At 43.0% G+C, this 18,054-nt stretch overlaps 1 protein-coding gene across 2 annotated transcripts in view; it reads right to left on the bottom strand.

Annotated features, from left to right (window-relative positions):
• Positions 1 to 2,563: 2,563 nt before the first annotated feature.
• The window catches only part of otud7b (OTU deubiquitinase 7B), an 84,775-nt gene continuing 69,284 nt past the window's right edge, over positions 2,564 to 18,054 (bottom strand). Inside the window, exons 10-12 of one of the 2 annotated variants that reach the window (XM_088905810.1) lie at positions 15,660 to 15,774; positions 14,917 to 15,001; positions 2,564 to 14,347 (exon numbers count right to left, since the gene is read on the bottom strand). In XM_088905810.1, coding sequence (XP_088761936.1) covers positions 12,881 to 14,347; positions 14,917 to 15,001; positions 15,660 to 15,774 — 1,667 coding nt within the window. In that variant the 3' untranslated portion in view covers positions 2,564 to 12,880. Of the gene's footprint in view, positions 14,351 to 14,916; positions 15,002 to 15,659; positions 15,775 to 18,054 lie in introns of both variants that reach the window. The other variant, XM_088905809.1, reaches the window with a different exon arrangement.

Below are 18,054 nucleotides of genomic sequence, written 5' to 3' on the forward strand. Positions count from 1 at the left end.
TACCCTTGAGGTATAAGTTAACACTTTATTTTAAGGCTGAATAAATGTGGAGTGATATGTGGATTCTGCTTTGCATATCTGACCAGTGTTTGAGAAGTTCAGATTTTTCTGGGTCTTCCAGATCTTGCATTGTCTTCAAGAGTCCCCCTTAACTGCCATTTCTTAATGTTGTTTCTGACTGTTTAAATGGCAACCTTTTTATAGCCTTGCCTTTCTTTGGAAGAGTAAATTATCTTTATTTTCAAGTCCTCAGACAGCCTAGGAGAGGAGCCCAATGTTGTCGAATGTAGGCAGAACACCAAACACAGCCTGAGAGGGCAGAGGGGTCAGAGTATTTGTTTAATTCTGGAGTCACCTGACTTAATTGAAGGCCTAATGAGTCAATCAAGTGTTGAAGCCTTTGAAAAATAAAGTAGTTAATCAATCAACTGGAAGGGTGCCCAAAAGTTTTCACATGCCATGTTGTCTTTCAGTTAAATTGAGCAGGTAAATAGTAATTCTGCAATATAATTTGCAGAAGGATGCTTGGTTTAACTTTGTACTATGTAGAGGTAGTATCACCTTCTGGTCACTTAAAGATTTGTTCAAACACAATTTAACCAAGGGCACCTAAACCTTTGGACACAACTGTACATTGATGGGTGGCACGGCTGGGCAGTGGTCAGCAATGCTCACAGCACCTGGACCCCAGTTGTCTGTGTGGAGTTTAACTGTCATTTAACTCTCATGTTAAAACAGTATCTAAAACATGCTTCCTACTGTTAAGAAATATTGCAAAACTAAGGCAGTTTCTCTCCACTCAAGACACAGAGAAATTAATACATGCTCTTGTAACAGCAGGTTAGACTACTGCAATGCCCTACTATCAGGGAGCACCTATCGCACTTTCAACACCTTACAGTGAATTCTGAATGCAGCAGATAGAATTGTTACTAGGAGCAGAAAGTACGACCATATAACCCACATACTTAGCTCTCTCCATTGGCTTCCTGTCAGGTACAGGGCAGACCTCAAAGTACTTTTACTTATAAGGCTCTCAGAGGTCAGGTGCCTGTCTGTTTAATGGAGCTGATTAATGTATACAATCCAAGTCGCCCATTTAGATCACAGAATGCAGGTCATCTTCATATTCCATGAATTAATAAAATAACAGTTGGCGGCAAAGCCTTTAATTACAGAGCCCCTAGCTTATGGAACAGTCTCCCACCCCATATTCAGGATGCCGAGTCAATCTCAGGACTTAAATCCCGACTGAAAACCTATTACTTCAGCCTAACCTACTCACACCTTACATCATGGCCCGCTGGAGCTATGGCTGCTGGTGCTGCTGTACATGCCATTGTGTGTCTCTGTGTTGGCCCACCAGGTAGATACATGTGTTCTGACCAGACTATCCTATTCTCCTCCCCACATGTCCGGATTGTGCCCTGGCTGGGGACCGTCCGAGTTGGATGTTGCGTCACTGCCATGGATCCAAGAGGGACATCGTGGATATAGCTATCGTTTAGGAGGATTTTACTGGTCTACAGAGATCTGCAGGGAGTACTAACACACAGGAGACATGATAGATGAATGGATTAATTTATTTCCTTTTTTTAATTATATAATGTTAGCATGCCCAAAGGGGTTGGGCAACCAGTTGACCTTGGATCCCTAGAGGTTTTTCTTTTCCTTACTAAGGAGTTTTTGGTTCCTCTCCTCCGTTGTCTTCTGGTCTTCTGTTCTGTATTCACAAAATGTATGGTCACTTGCATTTTTAAGCGCCTTGGGGCAACCTTGTGGTGAAATACGCTATATAAAAATCAATTGAATTGAACTAAGTTTATATGTTGTTCCCATGCTCACAAAGGTGCTCTGGTTTCCTCCCAGTCCAAAGACATGATGGTGGGGTGGCAGCTGGGAAACCTGCCCCTGGTGTGTCTGTGTGTCAGGCAGTGCACTCGTGTCCTGTCCAGGGTTCAACTGCCTTTTGCCTGCTCTTCGCCAGCTCCCCCTGCGACCCTGTACTGGATAAAGCGGTTAGCGAATGCGTGGATTGATGTGATAAAGGGGTTTACTCTTTTTATTCTAAATTTAGAACTGACAATTATTTGACCCAAATGTCTTGTTTTTGTCTCAGTGCACAGCCAGTCCCTGCAGCCTCGGATGGGGGAGAAGATGGGGAAGTGTGCCTATTGTGTACCAGGCCTTGGTCATGATCTTATATTTCCTAACGGTTTCTTAAAACGAAAAGACGAAGACGGGTCAAAACAGATGTCCACTCACTGGTCTTTGCACTGTGGTCCGAGGTCTGACATGTCTGGCCTTGCACAGCAAACGCACATACTGCATCTAACAAAGCGCACTTTCCTCACGCACACGCTAACGGCACTGAAAGAACTTCATCCTGGCACGTGTAAACCACAAACCCGGTGCTTGATGGCCTCTGGTGAGCCAGAGGCCTCCTGCCTGGTCCTCCAGAAATGGCTCTTCACTCCAATGCTGACAGAGGAGTCAAAGTCCTTATTGCGTCTGGGGTGCAGCACTTATCCAGCACGAACAAAGGACGAACCTGACACCACTCTTGCAATAAAATGAGAATTTATTCAAACGGTGCAAAAACACTTGAGAGAACATGAAAATGGGTCCTCATTCCCTTGAGGTTGCAATGTTTGACAGGCCAACAATCTTGCACATTCAACCAAAGATGATTGAGGGTAATGTATAAATAGTACAGCCCACTATTTCTTTTTCCATTAATGACTACAAGTGTCACCATTGCCGAAGTGAAAGAGGTTTGTGAGATAGCGGGCTCTTCCCAGTAGCTGCAAATTGCCGTAGCTCCAGTTTGGCTCTTGTGAAATCAGTTCTCCCACCCAGCTCATCACTTCTCTACAGGCCAGCACCCGACTCAACGATGGGACAGTGGAAGTCTCATAAAAGACCTGCTGGGCAGTAAATCAGGAAACTTTAAATATTAACAATGACAATTCCTATTCCTTATTAGTTTTAACAGCCTGTGCTCTTTGCTTTATTGCATTCCAGAGCTCAGTTTATAATTTTTTCGGACAAAAAAGTCCAAAACCTTCAAGATGCTCTTATTGAGCTGTTTCCTCTAAGGATGCCTCTTGGACATACTGCTGTACACAACCTCCCCTTCTACCAACACGCTCTCTGCTACACAAAGGACACAGAAGATCTTACTTCTTGAATTCAATAAAAATACCAACAGGAGACAGCGCTGTTGCATGGGTTAAATACGGCAGAGAGTTGAGTCACTTTCAAGGCAGATCTTGAAATGGTTCATTTTTCATTTTCTTTATTATTGCAGACTGAGTATTAGAACATTAAAATAAAGCAAACACACGGGACAGGGTATTAAAACGAATAAGGAAATTCAACAGTCATTTACAATTATGGTAGTGCTCTATAGCCCTTTAATTTGCCCCAAAATAACAGTATATTTTTTGCAGCAGAATGTGGGAACTCAAGTCCAGCAGCACCTATCAGTGCAAATACTTCTGTTTCGAATCTCTTTGTAGAACTCTCCCCTCAAACACAATCAAACGGTCAGATGGTCAGCTGCTGTTGTTGAACATGATTCCCTCAGGCTTTGCTGTGCACAGCGTAGGAAAAAACGTCACCCACACTGGTGTGACCCGACAACTATGAGCCAAACTGGGTTCAGTGACTAACACTTTTACAGCTGGGCTTTAACACCAGAGTGGGGTTTAGAAGGAAGATTTCAATCTTCAACTGTCCCAGAGTGTCACAGCACTAACTGCCCAAGATGACAGTCCTAGCTGAAGTTTTTACAGTAAAGCTGTGCTTATTGGAATGAAACTGAGTCTATTTAAAAATAAACCCCAAATACATTAAGTGTGGATCAAATAAAGACCTTTAACAGAGTCCAAATATGTCCATTAATTCTTGACAAAGAATATACCTTTAATCAAGAGCTTGACCTGTTGAAGAATATTCAATTGCATCATCATTTAGAGGCAATAAATCAATTTAAAAAGGATGTAAATAAAATGAAAGGTCTGACCGACAATGAACCACTGTGGGAAGAACACCCCATTAGTTTGCTATACATTCCCAGTAAAAGAAAAAAAAACAATGGAAATCTTGACTATAAATATAGAATTTCAAACCAGTCTTTTGTCAGTTTGTTAATGATCTGAGTAGCTAATACTTTTTGTTCACAATAAATACCGTGCAGGAGTCCCTTTGCGGCTCGATTTCAAAACCATACAGATTGTCCATTTGAAAGAATACTGACTTCCAGACTCGCACCACGAGCAGCCCTTTGTCTCCCATGCTCCGTTTTCGGTGTCTGATGATATCCCATCTTACCAAGCTCTTTAAAAACATTGTAAAAGGTTTGTCTTGTATTGCTTTAAAAAAATAACTTGAAGATACAGATTTACACAGCCTCGCCCAGCCCCTCCCCCCTTCTTCATTCTGAAGAGGTTTCCAGGTCGGTGAAGTCCAAAGCACTGAAAACGCCACATTGTTCTCCCTTCACTGAGTGAAGCGAGAAACCGCTGCAAGTGAAAAAATAAATAATGAAAACACAAATGCACAATGATTTTTTTTTAAAAAAAAGCAACCATCACATTCATCACCCTCTCTGGGATATAATTTCTCCAAGCCCAGAGGAGTCACGCACTGCAGTGTGCTCCACAAAGTGACACGCGACTCCTCCACAAGCTGGACTTTTTCCGCTAACAGAGTAACAGGTTTAACGTCAGAAGCGGTCGACTGGAAAGGGCTCCTACCCCTGCGCACGAGCCCACAGCTTCGATGGACGGTACAACACTCCATCTCTGCGTTTGCCAGTGTTTGCTTCTTTGAGCACGGACAGCCCTGTTTCCATACACACGCACACTGGTTAGGAATAATGGGATTTTGAACAAACACATCTGTCTAACACAAGTAGGAGTTTCTAGTTCTTTCCCAGAATCATTCCCTAGAGGTTTCAGAGAATTGAAGCCTATCCTTCTCCTCTCTGATCGCACAATGGTTGGGAGTAACATTTCACTTGGAATTCAAGCCCAAAACAAACAGATTGAAGTCACCTCACCACATTCAATTTGCACCCTTCTATTGCTTATTACTAGTGAACATAAAATTCATTCCAAGGTGGAGAAGAAAAGACAAGCACGTTGGCACTGGTTTGATAGCCCCTTACTCAGTCCACTTCGCCATCATTTTGAAACTAAACCAAAGGCTCCAATTCTTTAACAAAGCATCCAAAATTCAATAAGAAACCCGGCAGATTTGTAAAGTATGCAGCTTACTATGCCACTGTAGAATATACTTGGTCTTTCAGAGCGTAAGACTGTGAATGATTTGTCCTATATTAGATTACAACTGTAATACTGGAAAAAAAAGCTGGATATATGAAAAGTATCACCTTTTATTGCGTTAGGTTTACAGACTTGATTTTGAAGATGTTAAGAGAAATTCGTTTATCAAACAAAAACCTTTTTATGCTTTGCGCAATGCTAATGCCAAAACACGGATGTATTCCAAAAGTTTGAAAATTGTGCAAAACACACAAACATTTGCAGTGGTGCTTCAAATATACATATACTGACATATTAACAAAGCGAAAGGGATACCTCACCAGTCTAAAAACTTTGCATCAAAACAAGTCCTTTTACACTCCTCCCTAAATAAAACAGGATGTCTGGAGCCTTCAGAACTCCAATTGCTTCTTCAGCAACGGAGAGAGTAAAACATGTTCTCTATAATACAGTCAGGCTCAGCATCCACAGGAGCAAAGAGTACAAAATGACATACACCCCTCACTCTTTTGGACCGAATTACCAGAGCATGAAGTGACATCATTATGCGTTGTCCAGTAAAAACAGCTGGTTAAAAATAGCTTCTCAAAATTAAACTGACAAGGTTCATTCGCAGCACACCATGATGCAAAGTTCATAGGACAGCAAGAAGACCATTAGATTATACCTTCAGTGTATACCTGCCAGCTTCTCCACCTTCATTGCTTTTCAAACATTTTTCAAGAGAAAAATCTGATTCCCTCATAAACAAACACATATATTTATGCATGCAGTTTTTTTTACATCTCCCTTAGTTTCATGACTCTAAATTTCTTCTCACTTATGATGATGATTTTGCACAGTCAGGTAAAAAGCATGGCTCTTCTATGAAATGCTATATGTCCTGAACAAGGCACTACTTGAATGAGTAAGGATGTGATATGAGAGACAGGCTAAATATCTGTCTATAGCAAGCACGCCACCTGCTGGTCATCACAAACTCCACTCTGCAGTCTCTCAAGAGACCTTGCATTGTTAGGCAACTGTTACTTAAAACTTAACCACCTTCTGTAGCAGAACAAGTTGAAAGCAAGAAAGCAAAGAAACTGAGAAATAAAGATGCCTTCCTTGTCTTGAATTTTTATACAATGTGCCTTTGTTTAATCTATGGCCGTGTGTTAAAATCCAGTGAATCCAGCCTTAACAGCATCTGTATGTTGGGATTCTAAAGGCTCTGAGAAAGGCACAGAACTCGTCAGTACTTCACAAGTTTCAGATAAAATGCCTGAAGAAAATAAAAGATACTAGTAGCTCAGAATTCCTAAGATTTCAACACCTCCTTATTTTCTTCTTCAAATTATGAATGTTTACTGCATAACAGAATCTGTTCTTTTAAGACTTTCTACAGAAACTGTTTATAGATACAACGCAATCATTGGTCACACTCATCTTAAAACTAGGCATTTCAAGGAGAATGCTCAAGTTTATGATTGATTCTAGCAAATTTGTGCTCGACTTTATAAGGCTATATTTATAACATTAATCAAAATAGAGACACTGGCCATAATTCCTTTAAGGCTCTGTTTTAAAATATCAGCTAGATCAAAATGTTTCTTTCCCGAATGACCTTGTGGATTATTTTTATCTGAGAATGCCACATTCTCATAAGGTTGATTTTGTGCTTAAAGTCTTGCAGTTTATTTTAATTTCAAACTTCATATGTATATCTCGACCATAGCACGATAACAGAATGTTTGTACCACAGGAAAGTTGTGCTGTATAATCCCCATTGTCTATTAGTTATTAGTTTGGATCAGCATCAATGTTTAATATAATAGTCATTTTGGCTTGGCTATGAAATGCATATGGGGTAAGAACAACACTTAAAATTTAAGTTTTGTTCATGTTAATATATTTCATCTCCAAACAATGTAAAATGCATCTGCTCCTGAAGTTGATTATTTCTACAGTTATAATTCACAGACATTTTTTGTGTTAATGTTACATTTTACAAGAGTGCAAAGACCTATGTACTGTAGGTAGTTCAGCTGTTGGGTTAATTTAAGCATTTTGTACCCACCCAAGTAACGACATTCTCATTTTGTTTTTTAATATTGCTTTCAAAAGATCCACTAACACTGGATACAGATCAACACAGAACTTACATTTTTCTTTTTTTCCTGCCACAACAACGTTTTTTTCTGGAGCAAATAATCTTCAGGCAGTTTTATTATTACAGTAATATGAGTAAGACTTAAATGTAAAAGTCAATACTGAACATTCCATTAACTTCCTGCATCTTATACAAGACAAGCTCTCTCAAAGCCAGACTCCTTAAGAGAGTCAACCTCAGCTCAAGGACACTGACCACTTACCACGGGATTCTGTTTGATATGGATTCCATCAGTTTCAGCTTCCATGTGCTATGCTGTGATGGCTAACTGGAGAACCACAAGAGAAACATACATTTTGGAAAATTAAAGGGGGAAGTTAAGGATAAAGACGGTGACTTGTCAGTAAGACAATAAAAGCCCAACACAAATACCTAACAGGGCCTGGATTTAGGTCAGCAACTCAGGTTTCTTGTCCTCTTGCTTCTAAAGTCTAGTAATAATATTTCAGATGATAATACTGTTGATTGGCAACTCTGCTGCCTCACAGTTCAATTTCTGGGGTGCTGTCTGCTGGGGGTTTGCATGTTCTCCCCAGGTTTCTGTGGGTCTCCTCTGGGTTTTCTCCCTTTCCTCCCACAGTCCAAAGACATGCTTTTAGTTGTTAGAAGATATCTTAAGGGGAATTAATAACCTGTTACTACTGTTAACAATATAAGAACTGTACACCTTTTGGTGTCTTTTTTGTTTAGTGTCATTCATATCGGAGATCTCTACTCAACATTCAGAAATGATCTCAATGACTTTTGTAAAACACTGACATACGATTTTTAAGACGCTGTGTAAATTCAAATTTAGCAGAACCTGTCATAGCAATCAGAACACAAATGCATCAGTCTGATGGGAGTTAAATGACCCTTTTTTGAATATTTCATACTACTTAGCCTCAAAGCTTCGGGTTCTAAATGTTTTTCTATAAAAGGACCATTTAGGTAATAAAGTTGATCATCTTGGAAGAAACAGCAAGAGAAACAATTCTGATAGTACTGCAATTAAGAGGTAAAATTCACTGCACAGCCGATTGCAAAAGTCACTAACCAGAAAACAGTGAAGCTCCGGGCCCAACAGCTGCCACAGGTGACAGAGCAGCTGGCAATGTGTCTCATGCTGTTATAATGTTCACCATTCTCTAGAACCAAGCTGCTGTCCATGGTGCTGAAGCATTGACAAACAGCCCAAAGTAACTTGAAAACAGTTAACACACAAGACACCATTACACATTAGTTCTGAAGGAAAGTGCTAAGGTTGTACAGAAGGACTCAGTTTTGAGGCCAGCAGTGCAGAGACCAAACTCATCCCCATAGAGTACACACAGTATACATCATCCTCCCATTCATATTTACCACATTGGAGTTTCCATTCAACAAAGTTGTTCAAAGCCAACAATAGCAAACTGAAAATAAATATCCAATCTGCACGAAAGAAATGGAAACTTCAATAAGAAGTATTAAGTTAGGGAGCACAGCAACAATCTACAAAATATTATGTTATTTCCTACAAAATGTAGTTGTAGTACAGTGTCTTAGGCCAGATGCCCACCAACACTTTTAAAATGACCTGTAAACGCATGATGTATTGGAAATTATGAGAAAATGAAAGTTTAAATACCATCCTGAACTTAAGAGTTTTGCAAAATGTACATGGCTTTTATGAGCATTCAAATGGAATGAAACCAAGGCAAACCAACCCTGACAGAATCCATTAACTGCAACTCTGACAAACCTGACAAAGCATGGAAAACAAGAGAGTCTGTGCCACCAGTTCAGCCAGTATTGCTTTTTCAAAACTCACATACAAAATAAAAAAGATATTTTTTAATGCCAAATAAATCCAGAAATATGCAATGGGCCATTAAGAAATTCCTCTCTTCCTTAAAATATTAAAAATATGGGTGACCTTATTCTCTGGTCCTGTTCTTGGCTAGGTCCTGATTTGAGATATTTAATGTTCTGAACACAAGGGCATAATACTGTAAGAGCATAATCATATATCAATTACAGGATAGAAAATACAAGGGTTTTAAAAAACCATGACACTTTAATCATTTCTTTCTAAAGCTTTATGTTCAATTCCTCCTGTGTGAAATTGGAATAGGACCCGGGCTTTCAAAAACCTGAAATAATTAACAGTTTCTCCAAAAGAGGCACTTGCTAAGGTTCAAATATAGCAGCACCATCAGTGAACTGTACAATGCAAGTTAAAGTTTTTAGTTCATTTTATGGAGAGAAGGAGCATAGACTAGCGATACGCAAAAAAAGTAAGATAAGATAAGATCAGATAAGATCCACACAGTATGGGCACAATTATGGGAGTGGGAGAAGTATTTGCAAATGGGTACAACATCTGGAAAGAAAATGTGAATGAGCTCATTGGGACTTGAGGATAATGCAGACAAACAGGTTTAATGTCACGACAATGGGGGAAAAAATGACTAGGGGCAGCAAGCTTTTGTTTTGACTTATCATAACACACTCATACTAGCAACTCGACAGTAAGCAAGACTGCAAAATTGGCTATACTCTCACATGGGAACGCACAGTCTCCACAAGGTGAAGAATAAAAACTGATTGGCCTGTTACTGACATCGAGCTGTTAGTGAAGACTGAGAGGCCAGGAGTATCTGGGACTTCACCACTCATTTGTAAAGCTTAATAAAAGTCCTAAGGTTTCCCACAGGTTATGATTGTTTCAGGTATACAGTATCGATATATAATTCAAAATGGCTAATGCTACAGTTTCCACTACTGTAACTGTGTGCAAATATAACTATGATCAAATCACAAAAAAGCACACATCCAGCAAACTTGGATGTTTTTTTTTAACTATTCCTAGATTTCCCAAAATGAGTAGTAATTACAAACAGATACAAATTCGGGGATCTGATCCTATGTTTCAAATTCCAAGTCACCTCCCAGTCAGCAGTCGGCAAGCTCTTGAAAACATCAGTCAGAAGTATGCTGCATACTCATGTTAGCAGGTGGAAAACTTCAGCTCAAGAGCTTACAAGCAATGCAAGTAGCAAAATGTGAAGTGAAGCAGTTTGTGTGTCAGCGAGGTTCTTCAGGCAGCCCACAGAAGTAAGGACAATGTGTCCTCAGGCTGAGTGTGAACCACACACTCAACTGCTGTGTTACTAATGCAACTACTGTATATATGCAGGAGAATAACCCCAAAACTTCATACACTTTTCACAAAACCCACTCGTATTTTTCTTGAAACAATCTGGTTAATCAAGGCCGACTTACACTGAAAGTCACACAATGGAGTAATTCATTCATGAATATAATATTACATACAAAATAACTCCTACTAAATACAGCCAATTTTAACAGAACTCCATATTGGGCACTCTAAAAAGTGAGCTTAATCTGTGCAAACGAGGGATTTACTGTAGGTTTGCATAGTAGCCCAGATCTGCTGCATGAAAAGATCAATTTAAATGTAATCATTTTGACGGATTAGTGGCAATTACGGGGCTTTTGAATTGATGATTTACTTTTCCTCTGCTATTACTCAAGGCATTTTCAAAACACTCCAACATTAAACAAAGACAGCTCTGTTTGTCCCATTGCAAGCTGTAGTGGGCATCATGATGAAACCATTCCTCTAAATTGCATAGATTCCATTCCTAGTTCTTTAGAGTCACAATGTACCATTTTCTAGATCTGCCAAAATCACCTACTTCAGGTGAATCACCTTCATCTTAAGGGCTGAATTGTATTTATATTTTTATTGCAAATCATGTCTAATTAATACTATTACATTAAAACTTGCTGAAACGGGCCCCTCTAGTACCATTGTTTGAAGACCTTGACACTTCTGTAGTCCTTTGGGTCCTTCAATTGACAAACTATTTAAATAGCTCATTATTGCTAAACTGCAATTAAAAGTGATGTCTTTGTGCACTATTTCTACAGTCACTGTGACAAGAGTCTTCTAGCTTTTCGTTTTCCAGTTGAGCATTGTTTAATTAAGTATATTTGTTTTCTATACATTGCTGAAAAAAGAACTTTTAGCAAAACAAGATTAGAAAACTACTAGACAGGTTTAATAGGTTAAAATTACTTGAACAGGCCCAAATTTGGTCAATATTTCAATGGAAAGTGAGTCAGAAAAGACCAGAGTACCTGATGAACTGATTTTGGAAGGAACTAGCTTAGAAGATCTTAAAGGGAGAGGGAAAATTTCAAGATCATTCCTCAGAAATAAATGACCATTGATAACACAATCATTAATTTAACATATGGTAAATAACACGAAACAGATTAAAAATGCTAACATAACCCCTAAACATGGAGCCTGCCATCTTGCAATCAATGGATATATCTAAATTTTGGAAAATCAGTTCAGGTTTCCTAATGCGTACTACAGTATTCTTTCCTTGCTTGTTCAACCACCCATCACATGCAATTTCAACAGTTTAGGTGGTGTATCTCGGTTTCTACCACCAAATGGGCCCTAACACATAGCGCACCTGTCTCTATCCCCCAGCAGACATTGTTTGCTGTACATTCTGCTCTCTTATTCACAGAATTGAGTCTTCTATCCTGTAGGAACATTCCAGTTTTGTGAATGGCTGAACTGATGTCTCTAGGTCTGCTTCTAAACTTGTTTTAAATCCATGTTGCAATTTAGTTAAATAGACTGTTTTAAGGAATATATTCCAGGAAACATGGGACATGTAAAAAAGATTTTAATTGTGTGGGTAAGCAATTTTCCCTTTCTCTTCAAGTTAAATCTTCTGCTTGCAATCCCAACTTCTGTCCGCTAGGAAACGTTCAGAAGACATTGTCCACGTTCGTTTTGAGGAAAAACTTCACGGATCACATCCTCCTAGAGAATCACCCCTGCTTAAAAGCACAAAGGGGGATGCAAAGGCATTCGAAAAAAGTTGCAGTTCACACCCGACCCCTAGAGCTCGAGAAGACAGCAAGTGCAGAGTGCAGAAAGGCAGTTGGCATAGTTATTGACAGACTGACCTAGAAAATTTAAATAACGCGGCCAAAAACACCAACCAAAACTGAAGGAGCACTTAGAATGAGGTGGGGTAGCTATGGTACGCTGCAGGTGTTACACAAAAGAAATCGAGAACAATGCAAGGGAACCTTTGACCTCTGCCCTCCCAATCCGTTCACGGATGTAGGCCCCCCCACCATCCCCCACTCACTTGCCCCTTGCCATCAAATGCACCCTATTAATGAGTGATTGAATTATTACTATCGTTAGCATTATTGCATTCCCAATCAACATGGCCAGAGAGGACATTTTTGGAATTTTTCATGTTTCTGGTTGTGTTACCAAACTTGCAGTGACGATGTTGGTGATGAAGAGGTGGGTGAGTAGGGGTGGGGGGGAGGGGCTGAGGCTTCTGCATAAACTCTCCCCTCGTCAAAAAAACAGCAGGAACGAGGGGAGGAGAACGGACTCTGGGCTGCTGCTTCAGAACCTGTGAGAGGCAGGCTCTGCTTCCCTGCGCTTGAGCTCCTCGCGGTAGCAGTACGAGCAGTAGTTGCTGGTCTCTGGGTGGCCGTAGTAGGTGCACGTGGGGGTTTTGCATTTGGTGGGCTGCGCCCCCGTGCCTACGGGAAAGTGCCTGCCCGGGGGGGTCGAGTTCCTGCAGTCCGGGCCCCGCTGGGCTTCCCTGTAGCCATTGCTGTAGCCTCCCTCGCAGCCAGACTCCTGGGGCAGGTACGGAGAGGATGGGTAGCCGGGAGAGGGGTCGTCGTCTCTCGGGGAGGGGGAGAAGCAGCGGGCCACGCGGGAGGGGCTCCCCGAGGGTGGGGGGTACTGCGGGTGGGGCGGCCCCTGCGCCATGGGGCAGTGGCGGGGCAGGGTGGCGTAAGACGGCAGGCTGCCGTAGGAGGAGCCGCCCGCCAGCTGGCGCCGCGTCTCTAGGTAGCTGGGGGGCAGCGGGTGGGAGTGGGGGAGGGAGTGCGGGAGGGAGGCCGGGCCGCCGCTCGGGCCCACGAGGCTGGGCCGGGGGATGGTCAGCACGCCCGAGAACGTGGGCGAGAAGGACGAGGCCTTGAGGGCGGGGGGGCTGAAGGAGGGCGGGGGGGAGCCGTCGGCGAGATTCTCCTTGGGCTCGTAGCAGCGGTAGCTCACGTCCGCCCCGTCCCTCCTCCCGGCCGGGCCGCTGGGCGGGGGCGGCGCCGCCATGCCGCTCACCCCTTTCCGCTCGGCCTCCTTCCGCTGCTCCTGCTCCGCCTGGAACCGCTCCTCGGCGTCCAGCAGGTAGCGCTGGATCATCTCCTCCTGGAAGGGCTGCCGGTTGCTGGTGGTGAGCAGCCCAGCGAAGATGAACTTCCTCTCGCCCTGCATGGCCGCCCGCAGGATGCTGAGGCTCAGCTTGACGTCAGTGCTGTACTTATAGGGGTCCCCGGACTGGCGCTCGTTTTCCGAAGACGGGGACCCTTTCCCTGAGCCTGTCCCTCCCCCGCCTCCTCCCTGGGAAGAGGGGGATCCTTCCTTACTGCCCTTGCGGCCTTTCAGGGAGCCTTTCTTCTTCTTCTCCTGCGTCTCCCCGGCCTGCTTGCTCCCGCTGCCCGCCGTCTTCCCCGTCATCAGCCCCCCGACGTTCTTCTTCAGCTTGCTGCCCAGGCTCTTGCCGAAGCTGCCCAGCTTGTTGGCCACCGAGTCGGCCCTCTTCTTGTCCTTGTCCTTCTTGGCCTTCTCCTTGGCCCCCGCACTGGAGCCAGAGGAGCTGCTGGAGGAGGTGGAAGAGCTGGAGGAACCCGCTGCTTTGCCGCTGCCCGCCGCCGACCCGTTCCCGTTCGCTCCCCCGCCGCCGCCGTTGCCATTGGAGCTGCTGCACACCGACTCCTTGTCCGACTCCCCCGAGTCCGGAGGGGTGCGGGCGTCGTCCCCCGCTGAGGCCGTCGGAGACTCGGGTTGCGCAAGGGGGGCCTGCTGAATGGAAACACAGAGTCAGGCGGCCGGGCCGCAGGACTGACCGCCCGGGTGTCCAGCTTCACTGGAAGCGTTTCCTACACAGACTGGCGAGTCCACATGTCGCACTGCTGTTTCTACTCAGCCTCACGATGAGATAGAGGCACAGTGAAAGAACACTGTTCCTAGTGACGTTCTGAACAAGATTTCAGTATTGTATCAGTATAGCATCAACAGTTTTCAGCCTCGGACAAACAGCTTCAGGCTGAGAAGAGAAGAAAAAGAAAAGTTTCGGCCGCGGAGCCCTGAAGAGGGCTTCTCGACAAGATGGCCGTCCATTTTCAAAAAGAGTTTGACCTTAAAAAAAAAACCTGAAGAAGGCTCCACGGCCGAAACGTTTTCTTTCTTCTCTGTTCAGCATGGAATAAACCCATTACATGATCCTTTAGTTTAAACATGCTGACGCAGCTCCCCACCTGGACTACTTCATGCTAAAACTTCTAGCTTGTGACAGAAAGATGGTTCCCTACTGGGCAGCTGCTTCCTGCCGAGGCGAAGGCGGAGGATTTTGGAGGGGAGAGGGTTACCTGTGCCTCGCAGGGCAGGGGGAGCCAGGTCACCGTCATGTAGCTGTGCAGCAAGTGCAGTTTGGCCTCCAGGGAGAGGGTCACACTGCAGGGAAAGGGAGAAGAGCAGGCATGAAGAACTGAGGAGCACAACTGAAAGACAGCTTTTCAAAACTCATGCAATTGGATCCATTTCAGGTTTCATAGGCTTTCTAAGAAATACAACACCTGGTTACTGCAATGTTTAAGAAATTTGAAGGCACTGCTCGAAAAGTAGTGCATGTCTCACTAGAGAAACTGCACACTGCTCTTGGAAATGAGGAATTTCTGAAAAGGTAGCAAAGACCTATTTGAAAATGTGTGCTAACCGAGTGCATCATAAAACTTTTTGCTTTGTTTATATAATTCTTCGTTTATATAATTCTGCAGCAGCAGAATTAGCAAAAGCAGTGTAACAGCTTGCAAAGCATATCTGATTAAATGCTTTTACTGAGTGTTTGATTTCCTGTTTCTTCACATGACACTTCAGGCAGATATCTGTGATAGACAGCCCTGTGAGCACCGAGTCTTCCTCTATTTTTGATTACCTTCTTTTATTACATATTCGTAAATGAACTGCTCAAGTAATAATCAGTTCCAAAAATTACACTTGTTGGACACTGATGGACATTGGTTAGAAGACCAAAGAACAGAAACCACCGATCTGGGTCCGCTCGAAGTTCATCTGCTGGGGAGCTCAGACTGGAAACGAGGGTGTACCCTACCTGGCCAGTTTGACATTGTCGGCGTCGTCCTTCCCCCACTCCCAGTCCTTCCCTGGGTCCACAGCAAAATGCACGGGCAGCAGTTTGTGCTCCGAGTCCGTCAGGGGGATCACGGCTAGAGAGAGGAGACGGCAGAAGAGCCCAGATTCTGCTCAACGTCAAATGAAATCTCTGTCTAGCTTGTTAGTACAGTATGTCTGCTTATTAAAAAAAACTGGGAATACTGTATTCCGTTGGAATAGCCCATTCTCGCCACAGCAGGTGTTCTGTCCTAGCACAGTGTATGTCCCTGTGAGGCAGTACAATTCAGGATTTTACTAGAGACAAGAAGGCTGGCCTGTTACTTCACAACAACCCATAATGCACATGTACTAAAGTAGTCCTACTTCTACTTTGTCCACTATTGCAGTTTAAAATCAGCTTGAAAGTTTTGAAGCTTGATTTCCTTGTATACCTGTTATGTTTATGCTGGAATACTATCAAAGGAAATCAAAATGTATGAAACCTTCCACAAAATACTGTATACAGTACTGTGAGGGCTGGCTTTGCACTTTATTTAAATGACTGGTATTTTTAAATTTTGGCCCAGAACAAAACTAGATTTCTGGCCCCAGGTCCAAACACCTTACTTTGCTGTGTTCCAAATGAAATAAAATACTACTTAATACCTGTTCGTATTACAATTAGTGAGTTCTGCGACAGCGTGAAATAGAGTAGGCCAAATATTACTGCAAGGTTTGGACTCTATCTGTATAAATACAAGCACTGACGTCCTGTCTCTAAAAACATCAGCACCATTAGAACTCATTTCTTCTATGCTCTGCTGTTGCTTTGCACCAATTAATTTTTTTAAATTGACTCTCCACCCCCCCCCCATCCATTTTTTCATGCCCACACATTTACACCACAGCCAATTTTCCCAAAACACAATTAACTACCACGATGTTCTTCGACTGTGGGGGGGAAACTGGAGCCCCCGGAGGAAACCCATGTAAACTGCTGGAAGAGGTGTTAGTGGGGCCAGCAGGGGGCGCTCACCCTGTGGTCCATGTGGGTCCTAATGCCCCAGTATAGTGACGGGGATACTATACTGTAAACAGGCGCCGTCCTTCGGATGAGACGTAAAACCGAGGTCCTGACTCTCTGTGGTCATTAAAAATCCCAGGGCGTTTCTCAAAAAGAGTAGGGGTATTACCCTGGCATCCTGGCCAAATTTCCCATTGGCCCTTACCAATCATAGCCTCCTAATAATCCCCCTCTATGAATGGGCTTCATTACTCTGCTCTCCTCCCCACTGAGAGCTGGTGTGTGGGGAGCGTTCTGGCGCACTATGGCTGCCGTCGCATCATCCAGGTGGGGCTGCACACTGGTGGTGGTGGAGGGGATCCCCATTACCTGTAAAGCGCTTTGAGTGGAGTGTCCATAAAAGCGCTATATAAGTGTAAGCAATTATTATTATTATTATAATCAAGGGGAGAACATAAAAACTCCTTACACAAAGCACCCCAAGAATTAACCCCAGGGCCCCAGCACTGCAAGATACCACTGTTAACCACTGGGCCACCACATTGCCTAACTTGCTCTTATTATCGTTAATAAGACATTCTCGCATTTGCCAATACTCTCAGTGCAAACATACCAAAAATATGCTTCCAAGTCAACAACTATGTGTGAGCAATCTTTATCATCTCGCTCAAGGCTTTCAAATGTATCATATTCACACATTCTGCATGTAACGACGAAGCGAAAAAATGCACAATCGCACCTACATTTTAAACAAAGGACAATAGAATGATACTAAACTTTCTTTCAGATGTCCACATCGAAATTAAACCAAACCTGTTACTTCTATCTATCACACAGTTACCAAAAACGTAACCATAACAACATTTTTAAATTCTTCACTCTACAACATGGAGCAATTTCTACTAAACCGTTTTTGTGCCAGCTGTAGTTCAAGGTTTTCCCACTTCTGATCTAAACTGTATTGCCGGCAATAAAAAAGCAAATGGTGTCATGCAAGTGCTGGACTCAGACAGCTTTTTGTTTAAGGTTTAATTTAAAAGCAGAAAAGAAATAAAACAAGTATCAATGTAGCTCCTGATGTGGGGACGATCCGTGTGTTCTTCCTGGCTGTATGTTGCTCATTCGAGAGCTGTGCTATGACTTGCGGTCTCCTCTCTGAAGAAGTGCTGGAGCTACATAACTGTGTTGCTATGCTCCTATAAAGGCCGATAGGGGGCAGAGAAATGGCTATTTTCTCAATGACTTGACATTTGAGAACTGTGGAAAGAGATGCATATTAGGCTGAAACAGAACAACAAACTAACGAAGTATTTCATGAATAGTTTTGAATTCTGTTTGCCTTCCAGAATTGAATTTCACCTTTAAGGCC

The sequence above is a fragment of the Atractosteus spatula genome, chromosome 25 (assembly GCF_055471065.1).
Source record: "Atractosteus spatula isolate fAtrSpa1 chromosome 25, fAtrSpa1.hap1, whole genome shotgun sequence".
In the NCBI taxonomy this organism is placed as follows: domain Eukaryota; kingdom Metazoa; phylum Chordata; class Actinopteri; order Semionotiformes; family Lepisosteidae; genus Atractosteus; species Atractosteus spatula.